This window comes from Aethalodelphis obliquidens, unplaced genomic scaffold, assembly GCF_003676395.1.
Source record: "Aethalodelphis obliquidens isolate GAN/ISIS:26980383/991018 unplaced genomic scaffold, ASM367639v1 scaffold7, whole genome shotgun sequence".
In the NCBI taxonomy this organism is placed as follows: domain Eukaryota; kingdom Metazoa; phylum Chordata; class Mammalia; order Artiodactyla; family Delphinidae; genus Aethalodelphis; species Aethalodelphis obliquidens.
Window position 1 is genome coordinate 22,769,495 of NW_020837951.1, and position 11,574 is coordinate 22,781,068.

General features: G+C 38.5%; 1 protein-coding gene and 1 pseudogene across 1 annotated transcript in view; both read left to right on the forward strand.

The window, feature by feature from the left end:
• SVEP1 (sushi, von Willebrand factor type A, EGF and pentraxin domain containing 1) overlaps positions 1 to 9,334 on the forward strand; it is a 184,891-nt gene extending 175,557 nt beyond the window's left edge. The window contains exons 47-48 of the mRNA XM_027105235.1: positions 3,907 to 4,000; positions 9,061 to 9,334. Coding sequence (XP_026961036.1) covers positions 3,907 to 4,000; positions 9,061 to 9,082 — 116 coding nt within the window. The 3' untranslated portion in view covers positions 9,083 to 9,334. The remainder of the gene's footprint in view (positions 1 to 3,906; positions 4,001 to 9,060) is intronic.
• LOC113620284 (uncharacterized) lies at positions 4,227 to 4,326 on the forward strand (annotated as a pseudogene).
• Positions 9,335 to 11,574: the final 2,240 nt, after the last annotated feature.

Consider the following 11,574-nt stretch of genomic DNA (forward strand, 5'->3'; position numbering starts at 1 on the left):
AGAGCATCTGAGTCGACTCAGTTGTCGGCCTTCTCCATGTCATTTGCTCTATTTTGCAGAATGTAGAGGAAACATAATGCGGAAGTTTGGAAGAATATTTATTTTAATCTCTATGAAGCTAAATCACTAAATTCGCAGTACCTATCTAGAAAGAACAAGGCTCTAAATAAATACAATTTAAGTTAAAGTGAAAAAACTCAACAAGAGATGGTTCCTTATCATGGAAGACAGTAACAAACTGTTGTTGATTTGTTGGTGACAAACATGTCCCCTTAGTAACCCTTGTCTACCTCAAATACGGGCATTTATCCCACTGTACTTTGACATCTGTTTAATTGCTCAGTTATTGATCTTTCCCTGCCCTCACTAGATTATATGCCACCTGAGGGCAGGGATATTCCTTTGTGATCTTTATATCTTCAGTACCTAGCATAGTGCCTGCATATGATAGGATCTTCAGTAATTGTCTAATAAATCAATCAGTTTAAAATGATAGATTTTTTTACCTTTTTAATGTCCTAATTTTCAGGCAACTATTAAAAGCAAAGAACTTGCTCTATTTATTTAACACTCCACTATTCCTCCTGTAAATAATATGTATACCACCTGCTAGTGAGGTTAATTGTAAAGTAGAAGAGGCTAGCTGACACCAGAGCTTGTCATGAGCTCTGAGGCTGGGGTGACCATATAATTTAGCCTCCAGACTGGGACGTTTTTGAGCATGAAAGGGGCACTATTAATAAGTAAGCCAGGGAAATGGTAGTGAAAGGCAAAATCAGATGTGCGTCCACCCCACATAAAGCCAAAAGTGAGGCATCCATGAGTGTAGAAAAGGAAAAATGTGATACCGGAGGCTAAATTTGAAGCTTTTATTTGAAACTCTTACAGCAATCTATTTGGTATTTCTTTATTACAAATCAACCTTGGTATTTATCTATATTTCTCATGCATACAAAATTGAACCTACCTGCAAACCAGCCTTGCCCTTTCCCAGGCATCTTCTCTCTGCAGGTGGTGGCGTCATGCTTCCAGATGGAGACATCCTCCACTCTCCCTCCCCTTCATCTGAGATTACCAGTGTCAGCACTCCTTCTGTTCCTTCCTGCACAGTATCTCTTGCATCTTACTCTATCCCCACTATCACCAGCTAGTAAAAGACCTCTCCTTTGGATCACCGCCAGAGTCTGCTACTTGACCTTCCCATCTCCTTTTCCAAAACAACACCATTACACACTACCTTGGGCATGAATTGCCCTTTTTAAGAACCTAAGATGGTTGCCTGTTGTCTTCACATCCAGCCCAAATTCTTCTGACTCTCAGACTGGCGTCAGCACACCTGCTACACCTTACTTCCCATCCTGCCAGTCACATCCTGTCCCCTGCAGGTGTGGCTTCCTCTACCTATTGGAACTTGACCCAACCTCCAAAGCCCTGCCTAAGTTTCCTCTTGTCCCTAAACTTGCTCTCTACCACGATAATCTATCTTCTAACATCCCATGTCTATAGATATTACACAATTAGCTAGAACCATGCCATTTAAAGCTCAGTTGATCTGATTTATTTGTATTTCTTTTAGCTCCTTAGCTCCCTAACTGACATTAAGCACCTTAATGACATGAGCTGTATAGTCTTTTTTTTCAATCTTGCTGCAGCTACCTCAGCCCATATCCCACTTATACCCACTAAGTATTGATATTAAATATACAAAAGTATATAAAACAGGAGCTCCTGCCCTCCAGAATCCAATGTAGAAAATAAGAAGGGATACAGAGTGGCCTATAAGTAGGTGACTAGAGGCTAACTGAATTCTCTAAAAGGACAACAGTGAAGATGGGTAAACTACCCAAGTGCAGACACTCAGAAAAGGCTTTCCAAGCACAGAATCAAAGGAAGAGGAGTCACCAGGAGGAGCTCGTTCTAGCCAAAGGCGTAGAAGTGCAGCACAAATGTGATCAGCAAAATAGAGCTGAAGCCACCGAGGCAGTGGAGGGGTGTGGCTGGAAATGAAGCTGTAAAGATGGGCAGAGCCAGATTAGGAAGTGTGTCGCATGCCAAGTTCAAGATGCTGGATTATATCTTCTGAGCCACAGAAGCCACTAAAGGGTCTTAAGCAGGAAAATCATGTGATCAGATTTTCTTTTTGAAAAATGATTTCGGCATCAGTATGGAGAAGGGCAGAAAGCAAGACTTAAATTAGGGAGACTTGTTAGGGAGTTATCAAAGCAGAATTGGCAAGAGGTTATGAAGTCTAGAGAAATGAGGACGACCAAAAAGGATGGATTGGAGAGACGTTAGGGAGATGAGTCAACACTACTTGGTTATAGATGTATTGTAGGAGGAAAGGTCTGAAGGGAGTCAAGACTGATATTTCCAGTTTGGGCCCCTGAGTGGAAGGCGGTGCCACTTCTACCCTTGAGATAACCCAAGAGGAACAGGTTTGAAGGTACAGAAAAGGAGTTAAGTAAGTAAGGACATGCTGAGTTTGAGAGGCCAGTGGAACATAAAAGGGAGAGGTCTGACAGGCAATTGGATGATGGTTTAGGTTCCCAGAAGACTCATCTACATTGAAGATAGAAATATGTCAGTCATCATTGGAAAACATTCATGGGGGAGAAAAAACTAAGTCTTTGCAGAAGACACGTAGTGTGAGAAGGTGGCCCAGAATAGAACGTTGGGGCACCCATGTTATAGGGAAGGAGGAAAGTGTTAGGCTTTTAGACAGAGAAGTGAAAATAATAAAAAAATTTGTTAGTACAGTCAGGTACCACTAAATCATCATGCTTTTGAAAAAGAGTAATTTTTTTATATACATTAGCAAGCAGATATGGAGAATTAGTTGTGGATGATTGGGTTTTATTTTTGCTATTTTTAATCCTGCTTTATTTCATAATTTCCTTTTTTGTTATATTGCAAATACGCTCATTCTGTTAGCTTGCTCGTCAAGAAAGCTAAGGGCAAAGATTGGTGTTTTCCCTCTTGTCCTCTCTCTGTGCTTATCCAGTGCCTGGATTGCTGACGTTTTTCCCATATTTTATGAATGAGTGATTAGAGAAGTGACATTTCTTTATCTCTCACCGAAGATGAGTTTTTCCTCTGGGGAAGCCTGCCCTTTCCAAGCTGTAATGAGGCTGAAATCATGAGACTTAAATGTGTCTCGTTTCCAGCTTCCTCCCAACAGACATTTTATTTTTTCTTTGATAAGTTAAACTGACTGGTCTTCATCAGTTTTTAGTGTCCTTAGGTTTTTTAACAGATAGATTCATGCAGATGAAGTGTTTGACTCTCAGACTAAGGACTTGTGAGAAAGTTGTCTGCGTAGTAAATCTCTGGGTGTTCACTCAGGGTTTCACCTGTGGCTAATTTTTAACTCTACCCCAGGTTCTGTAATTCCAATGGTAAAAGCCATGAAATACGTTTCCTAGCAAACACAAAGGGCTTTTGAATCATCTGTCATGTTAGACAATCTGTGTGCCTGATCTGTTGTCGTAAGAGTTGATGTCTGATGTAATGACTTCATCGGTCATAGAGTTCAGTGCTGGCTCCCTCCAGAGACTTACAGTCTCATCGAGTATTTGAATAATTTACAGTTCAAAACAGTATGTGTCAAATTGGTTGAACAAATAAAAAGATTAAAGAGAAAAATCAGTCGACTTAGTTATCAGCAAAGGTTTCAGTATGTAGATAGAACTTAACCTGGGGCTTAAATATGAAAATGGACTCGGTTGGAAGGAAAAAGGGAGGGGGTACCACATAATGACATGAGGTTGAGCAAAGTAGCAGGATGCAGTCCATGAGGAATGGTGGCGGCTGGAGCAAAAAGAGTCAAATCTTATTCTGCCTGCCTTCATGGGCATCTTCAGAATTGCTCAGTATTCATTAAATAAATACATGAATTTCTCATCCCAGCTGTTTGCCAGTCTCCCTGCTTAAATGGTGGAAAATGCGTAAGACCAAACCGATGCCATTGTCTCTCGGCTTGGACAGGACATGACTGTTCCAGGTAAGACAACCAAAAACTACTATTTATCTGTAACTTAATTAAGGAGACTGAAATTCAAGTTAGTTAAGTTGTCTCAAGAGCCAGAAGGTCCCTCTAGTTTGAATGTAAGCATTTTGTATCCAAAACTATCCATTTTGAGATATTCCCTAAATTTGAACTAAAACCAAATGAAGAAGTATTAGTTAAGGATTGACAAATAAAACAATGATTTCTCAAAAACACATATGTGTTACAGCACATATACTGAAATTGGAACAACACAGAGAAGATTAGCATAGCCCCTGCATAAGGGGGACTTGCAAATTTGTGAAGTGTTCCATATTTTCCCCCCCAAAAAAAGGAAAAAGCGTTAATTAAACAAATAAATTAACTGCCTTCTTGAACAGAAGATTTCACCCTTTATATGCAAGGATGCAAATAAATAACAAACTCAATATGTTTTATTGATGTTCATTTCTATTCCTGTTTATAATAAAAAATAGAATTGAAATTGATGATAAGGAATGTTTATTTTTAAAGTCAAAATTTTTGTTTCATATTTTTTATGGTATATATAGTCAGTATTTAATGGATTACAAGAAAATTTATGTAAAAATATGTTCTAGCAATTGGTTTCTCATTTCTAACCAGATAAATGTAGTTGAGAAAAGATTATCACAAAAATAGATCAAAGGAGAAATAGTTTGAAATAATTTTTTAAAAATAATAATTTAAACTTTTTTATTGAGGTGTAATGGACATACAACATTATATTAGTTTAGTATATTAGTACAACATAGTGATTCAATATTTGTATGTATATATTGCACAGTGGTCACCGCAATAAGTCTAGTTAACTATGTAAGTCCATGTACATAGTTATAAAATTTTTTTCTTGTGTTGAGAACCTTTAAGATCTACTGTCTTAGCAACATCAAATGTGCTATACAGCATTATTAATTATAATTGCCATGTTTTACATTACATCCCCATGACATTTATTTTATAACTGGAATTTTGTACCTTTTGACTCCTTTCACCCATTTTGCTCACCCGCTACCCCCACCGCTACCTCTGGCGACCACCCACCTGTTCTGTGTATCTATAAGTTTGGTTTGGGTTTTGGTTTTAAATTCTACATACAAGCGAGATCATACGGTATTTGTCTTTCTTTGACTCATTTCACTTAGCATAATGCCCTCGAGGTCCATCCATGTTGTCAGAGTTGGCAAGATTTCATTCTTTTTATGGCTTAATAATATTCCATTGTGGTGTGTAGGTGTGTGTGTACACACACACATATTTTCTTTATCCATTTATCCATTGATGGACACTTAGGTTGTTTCCATGTCTTGACTATTGTAAATAATGCTGAAATGAACACGGGGGTGCAGATATCTTTTAGAGTTAGTGTTTTTGTTTTCTTCAGTTAAATACCCAGAAGTGGAATTGCAGGATCATATGGTAGTTTTATTTTAAATTTTTTGAGGACCCTCCATACTGTTTTCTACAGTGGCTGTACCAATTTACATTCCCACCAGTAGTGCAGAAGGGTTTCCTTTTCTCTACATCCTCAACAATGCTTGTTATTTCTTGTCTTTTTGATAATAGCCATTCTAATAGGTGTGAGATGATGTCTAATTGTAGTTTTAATTTGTGTTTCCCGATGATTGGGGATGTTGAGCATCTTTTCATGTACCTACCTGTTGGCCTTCTGTGTGTCTTCTATGGAAAAATGTCTGTTTGGGTCCTCTGCCCATTCTTTAATCAGATGGAGATTTTTTTGCTCTTGAGTTGTATGACTTCTTTATATTTTTTGGATGTTAACCCCTTACAAGACATATGGTTGGCAAATATTTTCTCCCGTTCAGTAGATTGACTTTTCATTTTGCTGATGCTTTTCTGTGCTGTGCAAAATCTTTTTAGTTGGATGTAGTCCCACTTGTTTATTTTTGCTTCTGTTGCCTTTGTTTTTGGTGTCAAATCCAAAAAAAATCATGCCAAGGCTGACGTCAAGGAGCCTACCACCTATGTTTTCTTCTAGGAGTTTTAAGGTTTCAAGTCTTACATTCAAATCTTTAATTCATTTTGAGTTGACTTTTGTGTATGGTGTAAGATAATGGTCTACTTTCATCCTTTTGCACGTGGCTGTCCAGTTTTCCCAGTACCATTTATCGAAGAGACTGTCCTTTCCCCGTTGTATATTCTTGGTTCTTTTGTTGTAAGTTAACTGACCATATACGTGTGGATTTATTTCTGGGTTCTCTATTCTGTTTCATTGATCTATGCATCTGTTTTTATGCCAGTAACGTACCATTCTGATTATATATTGCATCATACCATTGACAAAATATTTTCAATATTAAAACATTGTCCTCACAAATATTGCAATGTTGGAACATCACCAGCTCTATTTTAAAACTTTTAATATACATCATTGTATATCACTTAGATTTGTATTTTGTATATTTACTTCCATCTTATAGGAATCATTAAAAACAAATGGATATTTCCATATTGATTTTTAAAAGTTAACTGAAAAGAGCTTTTATTTTTCCATGTCCTTTTATTTCATTTCAATTGGAATATCAAAGTCAACTTGCAAAGACAAAAATCTATCTAAATACAAACTTAATTAACAAAAAAATCTGTCTCACGCCCATGAATTTCTTCATATCACCTCAAACATATGCCATCTCTGCAGAGAAAAAAAAAAAAATGAACCCAAAAGGACAAATTTGGATTGTACAAGTATATTTAGAAGTTTCCAAGATAAAGATGATCATTTTACCTGAGAGCAGAGTCGAAAGAGCTTGAAGTCAAACTGGAGAGAATTGCTGGGAAAAAAGAGAGCAAAGAATAGAAGAGAGAGAGAGAGAAAATAAAAGGAGTAAGAATGACAGTGACTCAAAAAGGAACAGGAAGTATTTGTAACATTCTTATAATTTTAGACTTTATGTTTCAACTACTTCATTTTACAGATAAGAAAAGGAAACTCAGAGTTTGCGTGATTCCCTAATATCAAAATACAGTTGACCCTTGAACAACATGGATTTGTTTACCTGTATGCAGACTTTTTGCAATAAATCCACAGTACAGTGCACACAATCTGGTTGACTCTGTGGATACAGAGCCACAACAGCAGAGGACTGACCAAATGTAAAGTTGTACACCAATTTTTGACTGCTGACAGGGTCAGCGCCCCTAACCCCGACATTGTTCAAGGGTCAAAGGAGCTTTTTCTTGACCAGGGGAAGGGTAGTTATCAGCTTATGTTAAAATACTGTCTATTCATAAAGATAACACAATCTTCTAGATTTTTTTACGCAAAAGGTTGATAAAGGAATCCAAAAAAATGATGGCAAATTCACCTCAGAGGCATTTCCCACATTCAAGGAAAGGTCAACCCAGAGGCCTCAGTAGCCCCCCTGCCCCTCCTTATGCTGTGATGGGTTTTTCTAGGAGACCTGAATTAGCTAGGACTCTCTTACTGCAACTCTAACTGGCTTAAGCAAAGAAAGGAATCTGTTATCACAATAATGGGATCGTGTATGGAACCCAAAGACGTGGGTTGGCTCAGCATCAGGACGACCAGACTGAGTTCTTGAAAGCCATCTGAAGTCTCTCACCTCCCGTCTCACCTCCTCTCTCCAGCATCTTCTCCATGGCTCTCTCGCTGCAGAGTGCTTTCCTCTGCTGTTCAGTTCGCATGGAAGGACAGAACTGCTTATAGAGCCCACATTTTACCTGTCACACTCCAGCATCTACAGAAATAGTGTGCTGACCCAGTTTAAAAATCCAGGAGAAGAAGTCACGAGTCCACATTGATTCAAGGGTCCACCATAGATCGATCAGTCAATGGTGATCCTAGGTTAGGTCATGTTATACTAACGTGAAAAGTCATTTTGCTAAAACTTTTACCATACCTTTGGGTAAAGGGCAGAAGAGACTGGCAATGCACTGAAGAAAGAAAAGTGGAGTATAATTCCCTGAAATGGGACGGGGAGAAAGCTTTTCTGAGAAATCAAAATAATAAATGTTTACAAATAATATTTATTTCCTTCTCTCCCACGAGATTGAGTGCCTTAAAGATTGTCTCCCTCATACTTAGTATAGGAACAAAAATTGATGCTCAGTCAGTGCTGGTTGACAGAGCAGTTTCTGGGCATCTGTGACAGCTGGTGGAGAAACACCCTGTGGCATTCATTAAATCCCTCAACCTGCATCCTTCTCTGATGATGAATAAGACTGACCCAGTATTCTTCCCAGATAGCTCAATCCTTAAGGAAGAGACTGTTTCCTCTGATCTCTGTATGCAGAAAATGAATCCTAAACAGATGCCATAAATAAAAACCATAGACGGGGGCTTCCCTGGTCGCGCAGTGGTTAAGAATCCACCTGCCAATTCAGGGGACACGGGTTCGAGCCCTGGTCTGGGAAGATCCCACATGCTGCGGAGCAACTAAGCCCGTGTGCCACAACTACTGAACCTGCGCTCTAGAGCCCACGAGCCACAACTACTGAGCCCGCGTGCCACAACTACTGAAGCCCGCACACCACAACAACTGAAGCCCGCGCACCTAGAGCCCATGTTCTGCAACAAGAGAAGCCACCACAATGAGAAGCCCGCGCACCACAACAAAGAGTAGACCCCACTCGCCACAACTAGAGAAAGCCCACACACAGCAATGAAGACCCAACACAACCAAAAATAAATTTAAAATTTTCTAAAAAAAATAAATAAATAACACCCACAGACGGTTCACGCTGTAAGAGACCTTCAGATTCACCAAGTCCAAACCCCTCATTGTACAGATGAGCAGATTATCAAACAGGAAACTAGTGACAGAGCCAGGACTAAAACTCCAGTGTGCTGATTCTCACATCTTTTCATATGCTAGCGCTTTTCCTCCGTGTCCCTTTGTTTTCTCAAGGAATGGCCCCCATCCATCCAAACAACATCACAGATGATGCCCAGGTATCTGAGACTTTCATTTGCGTTTTAATCAGCCCCCAAATAGCTGTTCCCCCTTCAATTCAGTCTTTTCTGTTGAATCTCTTTTTTGTTGTTGTTGTTCCAGGAAAAGGAGGACTGGCTTTTAACCACTGCACAACCAACCAGCTCTCCTAAAATGCAGGATCATCTCTTCCTGGCAGTCCTGGACATCCCAGAACTTACACAAAGACATTCCAACACGGTGCTGGGTCTTGTCTTGTTTTAATCAACTTGTTACTTTTGGTTTACCTTTTTATTTTGTGTTATATTTTGTTATTTCTTGTGACATACTTTCTTTTTTTAAATATGCCTGTATTTTCTATATAAAAATATATTAAATAGATGCTGCTCCACTCTCACAAAATGTACATATTCTCCTGTCTATGGGGAAAGTTCCTGATACACATTTTTATTCAGTTACTTAAAATGATTTTTCAATTAAAATATATTTTGCTACTAAATAATGTTTTGCTGGATAGTGCCATTTTGTGAGGTGGCCCGGGAATAATGAAGAGGATTCATGATCTATGCCACTAGCATATTATGGGATTCCACGCAGTGTACTGAGAAATTACAATAAAGGTGACCCCTTCGTGCTATTTCCATCTTCTCTACCATATGTGTAACAGTAAAGGTTTCCTTTTATTTAATCGGAAAGTAACTATTGGACCTACTACCCTCCACACAAAATGCTGTCCTGGTGCTGAGGGCAGGCTGGCTAATTCCTTCACCAACATTTGGAAAGCTATAGGCATCAACTTAGTGGATGGGGGAAAAAAGCATAATGACCATGGTTCACAAGATAAAGTGCTCCCCTTCCTTCTCACAGCTGGAATAAGAAATGCAAGTACTGGAAGATCACTGCTTTGGGAGAAAGGAGATTGGAATAAAAGAACAGGGAAAGGGAAGGAAAAAGGCAAATGAGGAAAATTCCCAGACCTGTGCTCCTGGCTCCACCTGCAAAGAAAGAATTGAGTTTGCCCAAGGCAGAGCTGAGCTGCTTCTCAGACTCCGCTGCTTCCCCTAACTCCATCACTATCCTTCTACCAGGATAAAGACCTCCTCAGGCTTCTGGGGGGAAAAAAAGCCAGAACACTAGATTTTGTTTCAAGTAGGAAAATCCCAATCAACTCACCTCCATCCTCTGGAAGAATTGCTTCCACATAGGGCACGGGGGCACACTGTAGCACTCTGAAGAAACACAGGAACAATGAAAAAGATCTTGATTGTCCGAGTGGTTCTCTTCACCGCCTTCACTTCCCTCAGCCATTGAGTCCGCTTCCTTCTTTCTTCTGGCATTCACTCTTTTGACCAATCTTCCATGCTTATGAGTATTCCTTTTATTTAATTTATACTCCATCAACTTCCAAAGTATATTGATTTTTGTCATTTATAATCATAAAACTATAAAATAAAGCTCAAAATCTAAATAATAAAAAGCAAGATGGTACCAGAAATTTTTAGCTAGGAAAAGCTACTGCAGTTGAAAACAAAACACAGTTCTGAAAGTGTACCTACTATGTAGAATTTGTATTGGGTTACTCTGAATAGATTAAAAGATCTATACTGCACAGTAAGTCAAATTAGTTGCATTATGCAGACAGAATAAGGAAGTAAAGCACCATATGAGTGAGGTTTGCAAATGATATGAGGTTCTACATATCTAGAAATGTGATTCACAGGGAAATAATATTAAAAGTAGTTGAAGAATTTTTTTTAATTTTATTGAAGTATAGTTGATTTACAATCTTGTGCAAATTTCTGCTGCATAGCAAAGTGATTCAGTTTTATATATATATACATATATATGTATATATTCTTTTTCATATTCTTTTCCATTATGGGTTATTACAGGATATTGAATATAGTTCCCTGTGCTATACAGTAGGACCTTGTCATTTATCCATTCTATATATGATAGTTTGCATCTGTTACCCCAAACTCCCAATCCATCCTTCCCCCACACCCCCTCCCCTTTGGCAACCACAAGTCTGTTCGCTATGTCAGTGAGTCTGTTTCTGTTCATTTGTGTCATATTTTAGATTTAGCATATAAGTGATATGTGACATTTGTCTTTCTTTGTCTGACTTCAATTAGTATGATAAGTATGATAATCTCTAGGTTCATCCATGTTGCTGCAAGGGCATTATTTCATTTTTATGGCTGAGTAGTATTCCATTGTACATATACCACATCTTCTTTATCCATTCATCTGTCGATGGACACTTAGGTTGTTCCCAGGTCTTGGCTATTGTAAATAGGCTGCTATGAGCATAGGGGTGCATGTATCTTTTCGAATCGTAGTTTTTTCCAGATATATGCCCAGGAATGGGATTGCTGGATCAGACGGCAACTCTGTTTTTAGTTTTTGGAGGAACCTCCGTACTGTTTTCCATAGTGGCTGTACTAATTTACAGAACAATATTATTTTTTAAATCTCCAGTACTAAATATATTCATAGTGGATTCTTAAATTTCTTAAAGAAGAAATAAGGGTGTTTGTCCAGCATTACTTAAAGCGTATCTGTTTCAAACCAACTATAACCAGTTCTGTAGTGAACCATTAAATGCTTCCCTTTAAACTAGAAACAAAGCAGAAA